Source organism: Heloderma suspectum, chromosome 16 (assembly GCF_057233095.1).
Source record: "Heloderma suspectum isolate Gila_16-S chromosome 16, 16-S_ref, whole genome shotgun sequence".
Taxonomy (NCBI): Eukaryota; Metazoa; Chordata; class Lepidosauria; order Squamata; family Helodermatidae; genus Heloderma; species Heloderma suspectum.
Window position 1 is genome coordinate 12,929,606 of NC_139473.1, and position 21,193 is coordinate 12,950,798.

At 43.9% G+C, this 21,193-nt stretch overlaps 1 protein-coding gene across 2 annotated transcripts in view; it reads left to right on the forward strand.

Moving 5' to 3' along the window:
- LOC146334970 (calcium-binding protein 8) overlaps positions 1 to 21,193 on the forward strand; it is a 102,757-nt gene that overhangs the window by 69,274 nt on the left and 12,290 nt on the right. For both annotated transcript variants that reach the window (XM_084823305.1, XM_084823306.1), the window contains exon 3: positions 3,019 to 3,131. In XM_084823305.1, the coding sequence (XP_084679431.1) occupies positions 3,019 to 3,131 (113 nt within the window). The remainder of the gene's footprint in view (positions 1 to 3,018; positions 3,132 to 21,193) is intronic.

Consider the following 21,193-nt stretch of genomic DNA (forward strand, 5'->3'; position numbering starts at 1 on the left):
TAGTCTACGTAAATCTTTACGTAGACTACGGCGAAAATAAGGGCAACGCAAAGGACCCGCCGCCGGGAGGGACATTCGGCAAAGGTAAGTCCCGTTCCGGGTGGGGGTGCAGGGGCGGGGTGTGTGTGGAGAATTTCTCCCTGAAACTTGTTCGGGGGGCCGAACACGTTGGCGCTCAGCCCCCCGAAGTTTTGGGGAGAAATTCTCCGCCATCCCTAATGAGAGCCAGTGTGGTGTAGTGGCAAGAGCGTTGGACTGGGAGCCAGGAGATCTGGGTTCTAGTCCCCACTCAGCCGTGGAAGCTCACTGGGTGACTTTCGGCCAGTCACAGACTCGCAGCCCAACTGACCTCACAGGGTTGTTGTTGTGAGGCTAAAATGGAGGAGGAGGAGGAGGAGAATGTAAGCCGCCTTGAGTTCCTTGGAGGAGAAAAGGCAGGATACAAAATGCAACAAATAAACAAACAAATATTATGTGTTGCTAGAGTTGCCATTCTTCGCCGTTGAGCTCCCTCCCTCAAAAGTCTCAAAGTTAAAATTCTGATTGGGGACTGGATGCATCATGTCTCTAGTGTTCATTTGTGTAAATGCAGGCACATGAACAGTAAGGACCCATACAGTGCACAGCCTAAGGACTCAAGAATACAAATGCTAGATCAGACCCAGGAGAGCCAGTGTGGTGGTGTAGTGGCTGGAGCACTGGACTGGGAGTCGGGAGATCTGGGTTCTAGTCCCCACTTGGCCATGGAAGCTCACTGGGTGACTTTGGGCCAGTCACAGACTCTCAGCCCAACCCACCTCACAGGGTTGTTGTTGTGAGGATAAAATGGGGAGGAGGAGGAGAATGTAAGCCGCCTTGGGTTGCTTGCAAGAGGAAAAAAAGGTGGGATATAAATGTTTATAATATAATATTAATAATTTAAAATTATTTAAAATTTACATTATAAATAATATAATTTCTTTATATTATTGAATATAAATAAATATTCAATAAACAACAACAACAAAATGATTTGAGGTGTTGTGTTAAGGCCTTTTCATGCTCCCTAGACCTCCAAAATGCCAGGAAATTACAGCTGTTAAGGAATCCAAGGTGACGTATATAATCCTCCTCCTCTCCATTTTTGCCTCACAACAACAATCCTGTGAGGTGGGTTGGGCTGAGAGTCACTGACTGGCCCAAAGTCACCCAGCGAGCTTCAATGTCTGACTGGGGACTAGAACCTGGATCTCCCTATTCCCAGTGCAATACTCTAGCCACTACACCACACTGGATGATTTGAACGCATCCTCTATTTCAGCCTTCCAAAACATAGTGCCGCCCAAATATTTTGGACTTCAACTCCCATCTGTCCTGTCCAGCTCAGATCAAGGCACCCAGAGGTGCTGCAACCAGTGAGGCAGGGTATGTTCAAGAAAGCAGAGTCAAGGCAAGTCTGTCATGTCAAGTTCATTTATTTGATTGATTACATTTATATCCCACCTTTCTTCCATCATGGAACTCAAGGTGGCTACATGTGGTTCCCAGGTGGTCTCCCCTCCAAGCACTGGCCAGACCCAAACCTGCTTAGCTTCAGCAAGGTGGCTGCCTTATGTGCCTTCAGACGATGCCCTGGGACAAAGTCAAATCCAGCTGGGTCTGATCAGGTCGAGTTGGGTCAAGTTAAATCTAGTCAGGTCAGGTTGGGTGTGCTCAATAGCAAGGCAAGATTGGATGAGGCAGGGTCTTTCAGGACCTTGGGCAGCTCTGAGTTAGCTGAGACTCAGTCAAGGACAGCTGTTGACTTAGGACAGTCAAAGGCTTTCTGAAGCCTTATGAAGCCCTGCAGCTCTAGACCTGCAGTTAGCTCCACCACCTCAGAGAAGCAGTTTTTTCTTAAAGGGCCGCTGCCTGCTTTCATAGCTGCTGGCTCCTACAGGGTGAGGGTGGTGAAGGCTGTAACACAGGAGTGTCCTCTGCATTTGAGGAGTCCAGAAGAGCCATATATTCTGGCCTAGAAGACCCTGGCCTATCAGGGGTTGGGTTAACGGAGGGAGTCTCCTCCACCACTGAGTCCTCTTTGGAATCAGAGGTGGGATTGAGGCTGGGGAACATGACACCATCAGTCCCAGGTGGAATGGCCAATGGTCAGGCATCCTGGTAGCTGTAGTCCAAAACGTCTTGGAGGCATCAGGTAGGGGAAGGCTGATCTATTTGAAGAGCTACCCAGTCTGAAACCAGATGGAGAGCTATAAGCATGGAGGGCAGGGGCTTGGAAGCAGTACATCAACAGTTATTGATTGCTTGATTGCTTGATTGATTACATTTCTTAATCGTCTTTCAAGACAGAAGCCCTCTCAAGGCCGCTTGCAGCAATAAAATTCATCACTTTCCAGTTAGCACCTGGACAGTTCACTGAGGCATGCAGGTCACCTGGCCACAGTATTCTCCATTATCACTTGATGTGTTATACATATTTCTCTTTAAATTATTCTAATAATATCTAAATTCCTATCCATATGTATAAATTAGCATATGCAAATATGCATCCTCTCTTGCCCTCTTTTGGGGGGATTTATTTCTTCTTTTTTGGCCAATCTCAGGTGGCCACCATATCTGAAATTCCCTTGGTAGGGAGGCCTGTATCCCCCCCCCCTTCCACCAACAGGTAAATACTCTTTTATTCAGACAGGCCTTTGGCTTGTCTAATTGGTTGGTTTCTTCATTACTTGTTTTTATTACGTTCTTAACTGATCATTGTTCTATTTGCTTACTGTTATATTGCTTTTTCAGATTGTTTTTTCCTGCTGTCATTTTAATTTGTGTACTGTTTTTATACAGTAGTTTTATTATATATTTTATGTTAACTGCCCTGATATAAATGTGATGATCAAACGTAGAATGAAAAATGTTTATTCCCCTGCCTTACAAGTCGCTTTATGCAAATAATCCATTCATCTCTGGTTAGCTATCCCAAGACTTGTGGAGATCCAGTATAGTATCGCTGTTCAAAGCTCTTTCATTTGTCTTTCTTTCCAGGGGATGGCCAAGTTGATTTTGATGAATTCATGACGATACTTGGACCAAAACTGGTGTCATCGGAAGGGCGGGATGGCTTTCTAGGGAACACAATTGACAGCATATTCTGGCAGGTTGGTGGCAAGGTGTTTTGGGGGTCTTGCTTGCTTGCTGGTTTGTTTTTAAAGCTGTGCTCAGTGAGTAGATGTGAACATCTTGAATAATTCTTTCCTTTCTTTCCTTAAACCTTTCCCAAACAAGCTGTATCAGCAGCTGTATTTTCATCTTGTGGAAGGAGAAAACCACTTTTTTGTTACATTTCCAAGAGTGAAGGAGAGGGATGCAGGCTGCTGTTGGGCACAGTGGGAGGGAAATTGGGGAGATGAAGAAAAAGGCAATGACTGGGTTTGGACAATCGTGGGAGTGAAAGAACCCATTGCTGATTCTTTGCCCACCCTCACACATGCCAGTCCCATGACCGCAATTTACATAATTATCCGTGATGCAATGCAGGTGCCTCATCATCTGAACCTAGTGTGCAGCACATTGGGGGAGCTTTGTACCCACCTTACAACCCTCGACTTGCAGTAGGGGTTGTGTGGTGGGTATGAAGGCACCATTACCTAAGGATGGGCAGATTCCCTACCTGCCGGTCCATGGGGAATCCGCCCGCGGGGGGGAGGTGATCCGTTCCTCCCCTCAGAATCCTCTTCAGCCAGCTCCGCTCTGTGGTTATTCCATGGAGCCACCGGCCAGCTCTGAAGCGCCAGTGATACAGCCGCCATGCCATATCACTGGCTGAAGGGGACTGACGGCGGACGCAAATGGCATCCAGGATGCCATTTGCGGCCGTAAAGGTCTTAGTTTGAGGTAAATGCAGCTGTAAATGGCTGCATTTAGCTTAAACTAAGACCTTTACATCCACAAATGGCGTCCCGAATGCCCTTTGTGTCCCTGCTTCTCATTCACATGATAGGCTGTGCAAATATTTGCATAGCCTATCGCGTGAAAAAACAGGGCCGCAAATGGCATCCTGGATGCCATCAGCATCCACATTCAGTCCCCTTCAGCCAGCGATACAGCATGGTGGCCACATTGCTGGCAATCTGGAGCCAGAGGATCCAGCCGAAGAGGATTCTGCAGGGAGGTGGATGTAAGTGTTCCATTCTGCCATGGACTCTGGGAGAGTCCATGGCACGGACTCATTGGAGTCGGTGGCGGAATTCTCCGCCATCCCTACCATCACCACATTGCACGCCAGCTTCAGAAAACGCAGCAACCCGTGCTGCACCGCAGGCAATTCTGTTAATCGTGGTCATGTGACCAGCACACATGGGGGCGGGGAAAGAACCAATGATGGGTTCTTTCAGCCCTGCAATTGTCTGAGGATGAACAGGGTCAATTCTGAGGGGGGCAAATTCATCATAAGCAGAAGGCTTGTCTGTCCTTACTGCTCTGTAATGCTTTCTGTGTTTGGAGAAGGCTGGGTAAAGCCCTGGAGGTGATGTCAGGTGATATAAATGGGATTTCATGGAGAAGCCTCCATTCGATTCACGCTGTACAGAGAGAGGGAGGGAGGGAGGGAGGAAGACTCTGGATGACACTTCTGGTATCTACTGTGATAAAGGAAATGGCTGTGGTCTGTGCATGGAGCTAGGGGAGGGGAAGGTATCTGGTTACATGTGTGAGCTGGCCGAGAGTAACTGCCTAGCAAAATATTAAAAGTGGAAGCAGCAGCCATGCTGTTGGAGATTGTCTCCTGGAAGCTCCAATGGTCATCGCCACTCACTTTTTGCAATAACTCTGGGACAGTTTCTCTGTGCTCAGCTTCTCGTCCTCTGGGAATTCACTGCTGCTGGTGTATACTTTCCAAAGTCTGCTAGGAATAGGATAGGGGATCTGGGCTCTCTTAGTGATGGAAATCTGACACGGTCATGGAGGTGGGAAAAATTTGCTGCAAGCTCACCTTTCTGAAGTATGCCTGTTCTCCACCCATGGGGTGGGGTGGTCTGGAGTGCATAAGTATATGGGGAGTGGAGGAGATGGATTTATTTATTTATTTATTTATTTATTTATTTATTTTATTAATTGCCCATCTGGCTGGTCACCCAGCCACTCTGGGCGATGTACAACATATAATAAAACAGTTTAAAACGATAAAATTCTACAATAAAAAACATTTTCTAAAATACCCTAACCCACCCCAAATGCCTGCCTGAACAACCACGTTTTTAATGCATGGTGGAAGCTCATTAAAGAGGGGGCATGACGGAGTTCCCTAGGGAGGGAATTCCACAGAGTAGGGGCCACCACAGAAAAGGCCCTCTCCCTCGTCCCCACCAGTCTAGCTGTCCTGGCTGATGGGACAGAGAGAAGGCCGTCCGAGGCTGATTTGAATGGGGGATTGTTCTTTATTGCAGCTGAGTGTTGGTGTTTCCCCCGCTCACATTGAATCTGACTTTCCAAGTCAATTAATCTAATAAACCAAAGATTCTACAGTCATCAAAGATTAGGTCCAGACTTCGTTAGAGTAAAGTAGAGCCACTGAAATCAATGGGACTTCTGTTAGTCATGACCATTCCCCCCCCCCCAGTGGGCTTACTCTAAGTATGACTAAGTCTGGATCCAAACATAGGCATCTCTGCATAAAGTTAAGTATAAGGAATAAAAATAAATAAAAAGCAAAATGAATGTATTTTCCTTCAAATATGTTTAGAGATGTGTATTTTCAGACAAAATACGTTTACAAGTGCATGTGCTGAGAGAAAATACATTGTAAAGTACTATTTTTAAATGCATATTGAAATGTGAATTTTCGTTCAGATTTAAAAAAAAAAAAAAAAGAATCACAGAGCAATGTTGAACAAGATGGAAGGTACTTAGTGAATATAACTGAAAGCGACACAGACTGTAAATAGACCCATTTGTCCATCCCTCCTTGACATGTTTTTTGTCATTGACCCTTCAAATGCTTTCCTTAGTTCCCTGTTTTCCAAGTGCCCTGTGCTTGATGTGAGTGCTGTTTTATTAAAGAAAGTAGTATACTATCTGTGGCATTTAGCAGGCAATAGCTGTCATGTTGGGTTTTCACGTAATGCATAAACCACAGCGCCAGAAAAGCATCATATGACAATGAAGTGTAGTATAGTAAATGTGGTTCCCCCCCCCCATGGAACAAATGTTGTTGCCAAAGCTGAGGGAGTAGCATGAAGTTGACCCTGCAAAGAGAGCAACTGCCATTCAAGATGTATAAATCTCTTAAAAAATTGATCCCCTGTGGAAATCTCCAGTGCCACAAAAAAGCCCTCAATGCCAAATAGTTATTTGTTGTTGATGATGACGATTTTCAATTAAAACTACACTTGATTTTAAATATTTGATTTTAATTCTGTATTTTGATTCTTTGCATCCTTTTTACTGTTCACCATTCAGGATTTTTATTGGGTATAGACCTATATATACCCCTTCTAAATACGTTCATGGAGAGAGCGTTCGTATGGCCGCCAGTCAGCAGTTAGATGGCCGTAGGATATGTGGTTTTCTGGGAACCAACCTTGGAGCCCATGCTTCACGCTTGGAAGTGGCCAAAATGGGGTGTTCTGGGGGGCATTCCGGGGCGGGAAGGCAGAAATGCCAGTACGACACATCCTTTGTGTCATCAGTTGATCTCCTCCTCCTCCACTCTGCCTTCCCGCAGCTAGACAGCCAAAATCGGCTGTCTAGCCACAAATGCAGGGCAGGAGAAGCACAGAGGGAACGACCCCCTCCGCGCCTCTCCTGCACTGTGTCAGGTTGGATCGGAGCCCAGAGAGCCCCAAAGCAGTTCTGATTCTGAAGAAGAGATAGAAACCATGGGAAAGGAAACCGTGTGCTGTTCAGAGTAGCAGCCGGGGGGAGAGCCCCTCCTGGTACACATTCCTGAGAGTGATAGTGACCCTGGCAGGGAAAGGGAGGAGCAACAGCAGTTTCTGGATGCTAGGTGCCAGCGCAGCATCAAGTGGGAGATGGCGGGCGCAGAGAGGAGGCGCTCAGCCCGCTTGGCGCGACAGCAACAGCAGCGCCCTGATGCCCCACGGGAAAGGGGTGGACTCTCGCTTCCTAGCCCATAAGTCCAGAGGTTTCCCACCTTCCCCTCCAAATGGAGATCAACTGATTCCTAAAGCTAGAACCCCCGAGTACGCAGCTCTCTTAAGTCTCACTAGTAGGATCAAGCAATTAGCATCTGTAAGCGTCATTAGGTTGAATGGAAATAAATCCTTGGAAAAGAGCCCTATTTTCTGTGTGTTGATTCTGGCTACCTGAGGATCTCAGAAGGCAGCAAGGGCGACTTCCCGATACCCTGTATTGGATAGGCGGTCACCTCCGAGTTCAAAGGCGGCCGCCGATCCCCATAGGATTGCACTTTGTTGCTGGCTGGGTCATGCTGGGAGTTGTAGGCCTTTTCTCGGTCTAAACATGCATAGGATTATGCCCTTAATGAAGATGGGGTTGGGAAATGGCAGTGGGGAAGGGTTAATTTAATTACCTATTTCTCCTTTTGCTTCTCCATGCTAAGTTCCCCTCTCCCAAAACTGTTTTCAATACATATATAATTTCTATACCACCCAATAGTCAAAGCTCTCTGGCCAGTCCACAAAATTGAAACCTCGAGTACAATATAACATATGAAAGCTTAAAACTAAAATATAAAAGTACAACCAGAATAAAACTCAGCAGCAGTGCAGAGAGTTATAATACAGACTTAAAACACCAGAGCTAAAAGATTAGGAAGTTAAAATGTTGGGAACATAAAAAAAAGTCTTTGCCTGGTGCCGAAAGGAGTTCAATGTAGGTGCCAGGCGAAGCTCTCTAGGGAGCTCGTTTCACAGCCAGGGTGCCACAACAGAAAAGGCCCTCTTCCTGGTAGCCACCCGCCTCACTTCCTTTGGCGGGGCCCACGGAGAAGGACCACTGAGGATGATCTCAGGGTCCGGGCAGGCACATATGGGAGGAGATGATCCTTCAGGTAACCAGGCCCCAAGCCGTTAAGGGCTTTGAATGTTAATACCAGCACTTTGAACCAGGTTCAGATTTGGACTGGCAGCCAGTGCAGCTGGAAGAGTACTGGTTTATGTGATCTCGTTGGCCAGTCCCCTGTGTTACCCATATTTGAAAGCAACCACCATTTCCCTGCCTCAGATTCTCTTTTCCCAAAGGTGGTCTTTAATCTTATCTACTAATAGTGGCATTCCCTTAGCATGGATTTGTATGCAGCCTGGATGGGTTTCCAATTGAATGGTATGAAACGTCTTCCAACCTGTTAGTTCTAATACTACATCATCCTTATAACCATATTTTTGAATCTCACGCTCCCGTCTTCGTTAAATGACACTTATTTATTTATTTATTTATTGCATTTCTATACCACCCCATAGCCAAAGTTCTCTCGGCGCTTTACAGAAGTTTACTTATATCACTGTGATCCCTAAGCTCAGCAAAGATCATACTCGTGCTATTTTTTTTTTTGCCTATTTCATTAAGTAATATAGATATTAAAATATTAACTGCTATTTTATCTGATAGAGTTCAAGACATTATTGCAGTATTGGTTGAAACCGATCAGGTGGGATTTATCAAACATAGAGAGGGAGGTGACAATCTCAGATTAGCTGTAGATCTAATAACTTTAAATAGCGATAGGCCACCATTGTCTCTTTAGACACTGAAAAAGCCGTTGTTAAAATTTATTGGCAATTTATTTTTGCTACTTTGACTAAATTTGGCTTTCCTTTAGAATTTTTGAAGTGGGTTAGAATTTTACATTAATTTCCAAGAGTTACAGTTATGACTAATGGGGTTCTTTCCAGATTTTTTTTTCCCCCACTTGAGAGAGGAACCAGACAGGGATGTCTATTTTCTCCTTTGATATTTTATTTATGTTTGGAACCTTTGGCTTATGCTGTTAAACAGAACAGTAGTGTTCATGTATTTGTGCATGATTATTCAGCATTTAAATTATTCTTTATGCTCATTATTTTTTATTGCTTATTTCTGAACTCCAGTCATCTGTCCCAGCATTGATGCAGCTCATTAATACATTTGGTAATCTGTCTGGTTGTTCAATTAATTGGTCAAAATCCAAACTGATACCAATTGGAGATTCTAGATCTCATAATATATTAGCAATATTTATGGTGCGTGGATGTTATTAATTATCTTGGAATACTTATTCCCAGAGATATATCTCAAATGATTAAACTTAATTTGAATAAATTGATTAATGAGATTTCTGGGGATTATGTTAATACTGAGTTTGTGAGGAAAGGTAAATACACTTAAAATGAATGCTATACCTCATATTAGTTATGTTATATGTGGGATTCCCTTATCTATCCCTAGCAAATATTTTCAGAATATCAATGGTTTGTTTCATAAATTTTGTGGGAGTTCATCTCCATCAAGATTATCTTTGAAAAGGATGCAACTTCCATTTAAAGAATATGGATTTGATTTTCCAGATCTTGCCTGATGTCTTTGGGCTTATCTGCTGAAATACTGAATTTTGGTATTTCCTGTCTACTTCAGATCTTTTGCCTTGCCCAGTTTTGGAACCTTCTTGTCTAGTCCCTCTCTCTAATTGGGTAGCCTTAGTTTCTAGCATACAAGAATGCATAGGGATGCTCCCACAGTTTCTACAGTGCATGTCATATAATATCATGTCAGTTATACGTCGATCCATTTTCTTGTGCTAAATTTTCTCATGCTAACTTTATGGGGAAATCCAGATCTAAAAATTGGTTTTAAAATGTTTCTGCATAGAGACCATTTTAAGCAATTGTTTACAGCTGCAAAGTTCTGTATAGCATGTAACTGGAAGTCCCCAAAGCAACCAACTAAAGAGAAGTGGATTAATAGAATTTGGGAGTATACATAAACTTAGCAAGTACAGCAAACAAAGAATCCTAATGTGAGGAATGATATTTATTTAATTATTTATTTATTTATTGCATTTATACCCCGCCTTTCTCCCTCTTGCAAGGAACTCAAGGCGGCTTACATTATCCTCCTCCTCACCATTGTATCCTCACAACAACAACCCTGTGAGGTAGGTTGGGCTGAGAGTCTGTGACTGGCCCAAAGTCACCCAGTAAGCTTCCATGGCCAAGTGGGGACTAGAACCTGGATCTCCCGGCTCCCAGTCCGTCACTCTCACCACTACACTACACTGGCTCCAATATATTATAGCACCATGGTTGAAATTCATTTCCTACATTGAGGCACGTCAAACTTTTGATAAAGTTCCAATAAAGTGATCTGTATTTTTTTTCTGATTAATACACACCAACACACAAAATGTCATAGACCTAGGGATGTCAGAGAATTCCACCACGGATCTCGGGGAGGCCGAATGCCAGTGCATTCGGCCCCCCGAAATCGGTGGCAGAACGGCCTGCCCCCCCCCCCCCGGGACGAGACTTACCTGAGGTGGATCTTCCGGGCGGCGGTGGCCGGTCTTCTGACCGGCCGCCTCCGCCGCCATTTCCAGTTAAAAAAAAAAAAAAGACGTGATAGGCTACGTAAAGATTTACATAGCCTATCACGGCTAGGTTTAAAAAAAAAACTCATGAAAGGCTACGTAAACACATAACATCTGACTTAAAAAAAATGAAACAAAACACGCGTACGCAAATGGCGGCGGCCACGGCTGCTGCCATTTGCGTTCCTTATTTTGGCACGTCTTAGTCTACGTCAAGATTTACGTAGACTAAGATGGTGAAAATAAGGGGAACGCAAATAGCGTAGCATTTGCGTACGCATGTTTTGTTTTGTTTTTTTTAAGTCAGACGTGATAGACTACGTAAACATTTACGTAGCCTATCACGGCTGACTGCAGGGACGCAAACGGCGGTGGCTACAGCCACCGCCATTTGCGTCCCTGCTAGCCAGTGGCCGGATGTCCAGCTGCTGGCGGAACCGGCCGGCGGCTCTGCAGAATCCCTGTGGAGCGGAGCTGGCCGGCCAGGATTCCGGGTGGAGGGATGGAACGCCTCGCCCCCACCATCAACATAATCCGCGGAAAGGTAAGTGACTTTCATACATCCCTACATAGACCTATGCACGCTCCTTGTATACGTTGTAGAACTTGTATTTTTACTTTCATTAGATATTGAGCTCTTACTTAAGTCATTTTATTGTAGATGCTCCATAAGCATGTCTGTTACAGACTAAGATTTCTAATTAGTGAATTCCCTTGTTTCTTGATTGATTATTATGTACGTTCTTCTTCTTGTTGCCTTTATTTTGTTAACCTTGTTCTGAAATAAAATGACATTTTCATGAGAAAAGAAAAGTTTCTATGCTGGACATGGACAGATAAAGCTCCCCCCCCTTTTTTAAAAAAACTTTGGATCAACTGGTGGGTGCAGATGATGAATTTTTGTCATTTTCTATGCTGTCTACCAAATATGACTTGTCACCTATAGCTGAATGGCAATCCTTGAAATGGCAGCATCTGTTAGTATGGTTTGGGCCAGCCACTTTTATAGCATCAGAGTCTCCGTCATTACTCAAAGCGCTTACTGAGGCTGGTCAAAGCATCCCACAATCCATGTCTATGAATATTTGTTATTGGTGAATAAATATGAAATTCAGGGTTTTAAGCAAGAATGGAATAGGGAACTGGATTGTCCCATTTGCCTAATCGGGGGATCACCACCTTGGCAGCTATACCCATCACATCTATGGAACTTAGGCTGTCTCTTATTCCACAGATACTTTTGTTTCATGTTTATTGGACACCACAATGCCACTTTAATAAGGGATTGTCTAACTCAGCTAATCACTGGTGGTGCAATACAGCAACTGCTTCTTTTAAACATGTCTTGTGTCAATGTCCAACAGCTGCTTCTTTTGGGGGAGGGAGGTTATTCCACAGATAAATTTTGTACTGGAACAGTCTTTAATATATGCTGATGTTCACACACTTTAAAATTCATAGAATCATAGGGTTGGAAGGGGCCTATTAAAATTATTCATCTGCTTCATGGAAATTAATGAACAGTCAGCATGAATGGATTCTCCGCACCCTCTTGACAGCTAAAAGACTAATTTTACAACATTGTAAGGATAAATGCTCACCTCCTATAATGCAATCGATTGAGGACCTTATAACACTTTCAATATCTGAATGGATGGCATAGAGATGCCACCTTCAAGTGGAAACTTTTGTGGATGTCTGGTCCACTTTGTTGAAGCCTATGTATAATTGCTAGTAAGATGTATCTTCATATACATGCATTCCATATGTATTCATTGCTATAATGTGAAGTTTTGAGGCCTACAGAGGCAAAGAGGAAAAGAAAGGTCAGGCTTGGAGGCCTGGAGTTTTCTGTTGGAAGGGGGTAACCCTGAGAGGAGTAGTTTCATTTCTCCAAATAAGTGCCAGTTTCATTTCTCCACCTAAGTTTCATTTCTTCAAGTTTGAAGCAGTTCAGTTTTGAGGGATGAGGGTATATAAAGAGCGGGAGAGAGCCAGTAAGAGAAAAAGACAAGGCTGCAGCCAGAGCGAGAGAGAGAGAGATCCTGAAGTGAGAGCAGAGTCTGAAGAGTAAGCAGGAAGAAGCTGCCTAGAGAAGACTAAGTATAGCGAGGGTAAAGGAATTTGCGCTTTGCAAATTTATTTTCTTTTAATGCCTTTTGTATCACTCAGCTCTATGGTGTACATACCTTTAGTTGTAATTTGTTTGCTTTAAATCTACAAGTAAACAGCTGTGGTTAAATCCTGTGTCTAGAATGTCAGTCACTCCATGCCTGTAGCTGAAACCACACGTTACTGGGATGGGGAAGTTCAAAAGAAGGAAGGTGGGACTCTTAAGGAGACATGAGATCCTTAAGGAGTTGTTCAGGGGGTCCAGGTCATAAAGGGAACTTTGACATATGGATCCCAGAGTACAGGACATGGAATCATGGGCTCAAGTTACCAGAAGCCAGATTCTGGCTAAACATCAGGAAAAACCTCCTGACCATTAGAGCAATATGACAATAGAACCAATTGCCTACGGAGGTAGTGGGCTCTCCCACACTGGAGGCATTCAAGATGAAGCTGGACAGCCATCTGTCACGGATGCTTTGACTTAGATTTCTGCATTGAACAGGAGGTTGGACTAGATGGTCTTATAGGCCCCTTCCAACCCTCTTATATGATCCTATGATTCTATATTAAAAAGAACCCTCAAAATAATGAAAAGGGGAGAAAAAGGTAGCTAAAATGGTACCACACACAAGAGGGAGGTTTGAACAGACTTAAGGGCACCCTGAGTTTTGTAGAAGTACAAAAAAAATGTAGAGGGAAATATGTAAGGAGGGACCCCCAGCAAATAAGCCCAACCCAACGTCAAGCATGTTCAATGGGCACAGAATACTGGCTGACTATTGGGGGTGGGACAGATGAATGGGGGGTGGGGGAAATGGAATGGAGCATTTTAGAAGAGGGCATGGCCCTCAGGGACACTGCACAGGAACACTTTGTGCTGCAACAGTTTTGTTGGAGTCCCACTTGTTAAAAAAAAAACAATGATAAAAACTGCCTCAAGGCTCAGTTATATGCATTTGTATGTATTATGTCTTTACCCCTGAAAGGTGTTTAAATTTGTAAGACTCTGCATCATTTCCTCTCTGCTTTGGCAGACCTCCTTTCCTTGCAGCAGCCACCAGAATAGCAATGAGATGGTTACCATGGAAATATGAGTATGCTGCGTATCTCTCTGCTTTTTATGAACTACTTTCCAGCTTCTCATGGAACATGTGTGATTGCCTCAGAGATGAGACTCCCTCAATACAGAATGAAATCTCTCTTGTGCGCTCACACCTGTGTGAACTAACACAGGGGTCCCCAACTTTTGTGAGCACACATGGCATTTTCAGAAATTGCCCTGGGTACCACCACAAATTGGCTACTGTAAGGAGGTGGAATCACTAAAACCTTGGCAGCTTTTATTAGTTTGGATTTTGCTTTGTTTTCATCTTTTAGTGTGAGTTTTAACAAAACACAACGAACAGCAAAAATATCAGCGCCAAAAAATAACAGATCCTATAGTGTGTGTGCTTCTCATTCTGGCTTCTCTCTCTTTCTCTGGCTCTTTATCTCTGGCTCATCTTTGTCTCTGAGGCTTTTCTCTGGCTCATATCTCCCCCTTCCTCCCTCTCTCTCTCTCTCTCTCTCTGGCTTCTTTCTTCCTCTCTCCCTCTCTCTCTCTCTGACCTTCCTTCCTTCCTTCCTTCCTTCCTTCCTTCCTTCCTTCCTTCCTTCCCTCTTTCTCTCTGTATCTCTCCCTCCCTCCCTCTGGCTCATCTCACTCACTCACTCACTCACTCTTCTCTCTCTTTTTCTCCATGCCTATGTAAGTGAATGGAACAATTTCTCCATTCATTCGTGTGAAGTGAGAAGAAGCTGTACTGCTGAAAACTGGCTGGAAGGGGTAAAGCCCTCTGCCAAGCCCCTGTGTCCCAAAGATCCTTGGTGGGGAAGGGCTTTGCTTTCCCCAGCCATTTTTCAGCAAAGAGGATTCTACAAGACTACAAGCAGCAATTAACACCCCCCCCCCTTACTCAAACTTTTCAATATGCTTTGTGGCTACTCAAAAATACCATAATAGAAGCTCAGCTAGAATGCATAGCACAGGTCAGGAAAGGCAGCACTGAGTCCAAGAGGTCACCAGCATGGTTATCGAGCAGTGCCAAGAAAGCTATTAGAGAAAAGAAGTTGTCCTTCAGAAAATGAAAGTCTTACCCAAATGAAAGCAAATAGGAACAAATAGATGCACAAAGGAAGGGCAAACAGACAATAAGAGATGCAACAACAACAAAAAACATATTGAGGAGCATATTGCTAACAACAGCAAGGCCAACAACAATAAAGAAAGTGGATAGGGTGACATTTTTCTCCCTTTCTCATAGTACTGGAACTTGGGGTCAACCCATGAAGCTCACTGATGGGAGAGTCAGGATGGACAAAAGGAAGGACTTCTTTACACAGTGCATATTTAAACTGTGGAATTCACCACTACATCATGTAGTGATGGCCCCAATTTTGATGGCCTTAAAAGGGGGTTAGGCATATCCATAGAGGAGAAGGGAGAGGGGCCTTCAGGGGGTTCTCAAACCTTTGCAGTACAGATTGGTGCCCAGCACAGAGTGGATTAGGCCTGCAGCCCCTTAACACAGGAGTCACGCTCCCCTGTATTAAGCAAACCAGCCTGCAATTCCCAAGATCTCCCCTGGATCTGTTTTTGTTTTAAAAATGACATTACTTTGGCCATTCTCTTATCTGCTGGCACAGAGGCTGATCTTAGAAATGTGTGACATATCTCTGTTAGAAGATCAGCAGTTTCACATTTGAGTTCTTTAAGAACTCTAGGATGAATACCATCTGGGCCCAGTTTATTATTAGCTTTCAGTTCTTCAATAAGGTCAATCATTTCTTTTATCACCATTGTTTTCCTCAGTTCCTTGGACTCCCTTCCTGAAAACATTAGTTCAGGCACAAGGTATCTGTCCTACATCATCTACAGTGAAGACAGGTGAAAAGAATTCACACTAACACTGTAGGAGGTGCTTCAGCACTTACTGAAGATTTGATTGCTCCCAATTTTTAGACCTCCTCCTCTTCCACCTCTTTCCCGTATCTTCCAATACCTTTCCATTAGCTCTAAGGTAGAGACCAAATAGGGTCATTCATTCATTCCAGTATCAATGCAATGCTGGGCTAAGTCTTTTTTTGTAAGAACATAGGAATGTGCCTTCATGGATCACTGCCTTGTTGTGGCGAAGGGGCTTGCGTAACTCAGTGAAGCCACAAGCTATGCCATGCAGGGCCACCCAAGATGGACAGGTCATGGCAGAGAGTTCTGACAAAATGTGGTCCACTGGAGAAGGAAATGGCAACCCACTCCAGTATTCTTGCCAAGAAAACCCCATGGAATGTATGACAAGGCTAAAAGAGATGACGCCGGAAGATGAGCCCCTCAGGTCGGAAGGTGTCCAATATACTACTGGGGAAGAGCAGAGGGTATTTCCAAGTAGCGCCAGAAAGAGTGAAGCGGCTGGGCCAAAGCCGAAAGGACACTCAGCTGTGGATGTGTCTGGTGGTGAAAAGAAAATCCGATGCTGTAAAGAACAATATTGTTTAGGAACCTGGAATGTCAGATCAATGAATCAAGGTAAGTTGGAGGTGGTCAAACATGAGATGGCAAGATTGAACATTGACATCTTGGGAATCAGCGAACTCAAATGGACAGGCATGGGTGAATTTAATTCAGGTGACCATCGTATCTACTATTGTGGGCAAGAATCCCTTAGAAGAAATGGAGTAGCACTCATAGTCAACAAAAGGGTGGGAAAAGCAGTACTGGGGCACAATCTTAAAAATGATAGAATGATCTCAATACGAATCCAAGGCACACCATTCAACATCACAGTAATTCAAGTCTATGCCCCAACCACTGATGCTGAAGAAGCTGAGGTTGATCGGTTCTATGAAGACCTACAACACCTTCTAGAACTAACACCAAAAAAAGATGTCCTCTTCATCATAGGGGATTGGAATGCTAAAGTAGGAAGTCAAGAAATCACCGGGATAACAGGCTGGCATGGCCTTGGTGTACAAAATGAAGCAGGACAAAGGCTAATAGAGTTTTGCCAAGAGAACACGCTGATCATAGCAAACACTCTTTTCCAACAGCACAAGAGGCGACTCTACACATGGACATCACCAGATGGTCAATATCGAAATCAGATTGATTATGTCCTTTGCAGCCAAAGATGGAGAAGCTCTATACAGTCAGTAAAAACAAGACCTGGAGCTGACTGTGGCTCAGATCAATAGCTTCTTGTTGCAAAATGTTGGCTTAAATTGAAGAATGTAGGGGAAACCACTAAACATTCAGGTATGACCTCAATCATATCCCTTATGAATATACAGTGGAGGTGAGGAATAGATTTCAGGGATTAGACCTGATAGACAGAGTGCCTGAGGAACTATGGACGGAGGTCCGTAACATTGTTCAGGAGGCAGCAACGAAATCCATGCCAAAGAAAAAGAAATGCAAGAAAGCCAAGTGGCTGTCTGATGAGGCTTTACAAGTAGTTGAGGAAAGAAGGGAAGCGAAAAGCAAGGGAGAAAAGGGAAGATACATCCAACTGAATGCAGAGTTCCAGAGAATAGCAAGGAGAGACAAGAAGGCCTTCTTAAATGAACAATGCAAAGAAATCGAGGAAAACAACAGAATGGGAAAGACTAGAGACCTCTTCAAGAAAATCGGAGATCTCAAGGCAACGTTTTGTGCAAAGACGGGCATGATAAAGGACAAAGAAGGCAGGGACCTAACAGAAGCAGATGAGATTAAGAAGAGGTGGAAAGAATACACAGAAGAACTCTACAGGAGAGATCTTAATGCCCCTGATAACCATGATAGTGCGGTCACTGAACTTGAGCCGGACATCCTAGAGAGTGAAGTCAAGTGGGCCTTAGGAAGCATTAGTAACAACAAAGCTAGTGGAGATGACGGTATTCCAGCTGAGCTATTTAAAATCCTAAAAGATGCTGCTGTTAAAGTGCTGCATTCAATATGCCAACAAATTTGGAACATTCAACAATGGCCGCAAGACTGGAAAAGGTCAGTTTACATTCCAATTCCAAAGAAGGGCAATGCCAAAGAGTGTTCAAACTACCGCACAATTGCGCTCATTTCACATGCCAGCAAGGTGATGCTCAAAATCCTACAAGCTAGGCTTCAGCAGTATGCGAACCGAGAACTACCGGAAGTACAAGCTGGGTTTCAAAGAGGCAGAGGAACTAGAGATCAAATCGCCAACATTCGCTGCATCATGGAGAAAGCAAGAGAATTCCAGAAAAACGTCTATTTCTGCTTCATTGACTACGCTAAAGCCTTTGATTGTGTGGATTACAACAAACTGTGGCAAATTCTGAAAGTGATGGGAGTACCAGACCACCTTACCTGTATCCTGAGAAACCTATACGAGGGTCAAGAAACAACAGTAAGAACCAGACATGGAACAACCGAGTGGTTCAAAATTGGGAAAGGAGTACAACAAGGCTGCATATTGTCACCCTGCTTATTTAACTTATATGCAGAGTACATCATGAGAAATGCTGGGTTGGATGAATCAGAGGTCGGAATTAAGATTGCTGGGAGAATTATCAACAACCTCCGATATGCAGACGATACCACCCTAATTGCAGAAAGTGAAGAGGATCTAAAGAGCCCCTTGTTGAGGGTGAAAGAGGTGAGTGCAAAAGCTGGTTTGAAACTCAACATTACAAAAACGAAGATCATGGCATCTGGCCCTATCACTTCCTGGCATATAGAAGGGGAAGAAATGGAAGCAGTGACAGATTTTACTTTCTTGGGCTCCAAGATCGCCGCAGACGGTGACTGTAGCCATGAAATTAAAAGACGCTTGCTCCTTGGGAGGAAAGCTATGGCCAACCTAGACAGCATAGTAAGAAGCAGAGACATCACCTTGCCAACAAAGGTCCGTCTAATCAAAGCTATGGTTTTCCCAGTAGTAATGTATGGCTGTGAGAGCTGGACTATAAGGAAGGCTGAGCGCCGAAGAATTGATGCTTTCGAACTGTGGTGCTGGAGAAGACTCTTACGAGTCCCCTGGACTGCAAGGAGGTCAAATCAGTCTATCCTGAAGGAAATCAACGCTGAGTGCTCATTGGAAGGACAGATACTGAAGCTGAAGCTCAAATATTTTGGCCACCTAATGCGAAGAGAAAACTCTCTGGAAAAGACCCTGATGCTGGGAAAGACTGAAGGCAAAAGGAGAAGGGGATGGCAGAGGATGAGATGGCTGGATAGCATCACTGATGCAATGAATATGGACTTGAGCACACTCCGGGAGAGAGCGCAGGACAGGAAGGCCTGGCGTGCTATGGTCCACGGGGTCACGAAGAGTCGGACACGACTGAACGACTGCACAAGGAATGTGCCTCATACTATGAGTCAGGTCGTTGGTCCATCTACTCCAGTATTATCGTCACTGACTGGCAGTGGCCCCCCAGGGTTTCAGGCAGGATTCTTTACTACCCTATTTAGAGTTGCCCCAGATTGTACCTGGGACCTTCTACATGCAAAGGATGTGTTCTACAACTGAGCTGGGTCCTTTCTCTGGTTTACCCTGAGGCTGAATCTACACATAGCAGTTATACCGTTATCATAACTATTGGTACACATGACACCAATGGGCATCAGTAGTTATGATAATGATATAACTGCTCTGTGTAGATTCAGCCTGACAAAGATATATTTTCAGATCACCTTAATTGTTTCAGAATGCATTCCTCTAGACAGAGATCCAACGTATCAGTTATTTCATCGTCTTCTCCTGTTTTATGTCTTCCTGGCTAGCAAGGCTCTTCAGTATTCCCAAAATTAGACCCTCCCAGCATGTCTACAACATGACCAACCTTATCAATCCAAACGGATTAATCCACAACTCTGACCAGTCAAGAGGGCCCACACCTACCCTAAAGTCCTTCTGCTGAGCTTTTTGCACAGATGAAACTTCTTGAAAGTTTGTTGCAAAGCTCAAGCCTCTGGCAAAACCATAACCTACCCTTCCTTCAGACTTCTCAGTGCTTCAAAATGTAAACAAAGCCCTTTTCAGCTCTTTATCTGGCTGACCATCTGCTGAAACCTCCAGTTCTCCCCCATGCTATTAGACATGGTGGCACTGAGACTTAGTTAAATGTTAACTGAACTTTTAACCATTTGGATTTTACACTGACCAATGTCTACAGAAAAAAACTGTAACTCCATAATACCCAAATCAAACTATCTACAAAACTGGAAGGCGGTTCTGTTCCTTCATAAGGATACACACCCTCCCCATGAAAGGGAGTCCCAAAGTGATTGGGCCACCACCAGAAAGCCCTGTCTCTTGTGCCCACCAGTCTGATGAAGATTGCCAGCAGTCCCATGGTCTGATGTTTAGGGATGGGCAGGTTCATAAAGGCAAGCAACCTTCCACCCCTTTGTCTATCCTTAGCAACTTTTATTTAGCGGAACATTGCCTCTAGCTATGGAGGTTCCATTTAGCTGTTGTAGCTAACAGCTTCCCATAGACCTACTTCCATTAATTTGCATAGTCTCCTTCTAACACCATCTTAGCTACTGGTTATCACTAAGTCTTAAAGATACATTCCATACATTGACTATGTGTTGTGTGAAGATGTATTTTCTTTTCTTAGTCCTGAATTTACTGCCAATATCATTGAGTTCTGGTATCATGAGAGCACGAGGAAAAGTTGTCTGCACTTTCTCTGTGACATGCAATATTTTATAAGCTTCTACAATGTCACTGTGTTGTTGTTGTTGTTGTTGTCGTTGTTGTTCTAAATTAAAAAGACCACAGCCTTTCCTTGCAGGGAAGGTGTCCCAGTTAGAGTTGAGCTAAAATTTCTCAGAAGACTTTTTTTTCCTGTGAAATTTCCGAGATGTTACTTTTTTTCTTACCCCTAGAAAAAGAAAGCCACTTTGCAGACTTTCCCCTGAATATTCATCACCTTATTTTATGGCAGCCACCATTCTTCCCCTCTCCACAATGACCTGGGATGATACCAGGTCTAGGATATTTCAGTAGAGGCAAAATGGTGAATGGGCTGCAAACAAAATTGTTGCTGCAGCAGAAAAAAAGAAAAGAAACTGCTTCTGTCACTGAGCTTCACCCCTGATAAACTATTGGAGAATTTCTCCTCCTGGAAAAAGGCGGTGAAATCATCCCTCCAGTTTCTCTGCCAAGGAATAGTATGGGGGATTTCAAGAGGTCTGGTTCCAATCATTTATGCTCATACAGAGAGGTGCCTTATACAGAGTCAGACCTTTGGACCATCTAGCCCAGTACTGTCTACTCTGAAAGCAGTTGCCACGAGGAATCTTTTTATTCCCTTTTGAAGCCATCTCAGCCAGGTGCTATCATCACATCTTGCAATGCTGAATCCAATGAATTAATGGCATAAAGAAGCACTGATAGCAGCATATCAACTTGAAGTTAGACAGGACAGTAAGAATCTCCAGTTTGTCTCACAGGCTTAAGCAAGTACAGTCCTGTCTCCCCAGACTACATTCCAGGAGCAATTGTGGGAATGTTTGCTTGTCTTTATTTTGCTTATCATGCAGTTCTTATGCCTCAA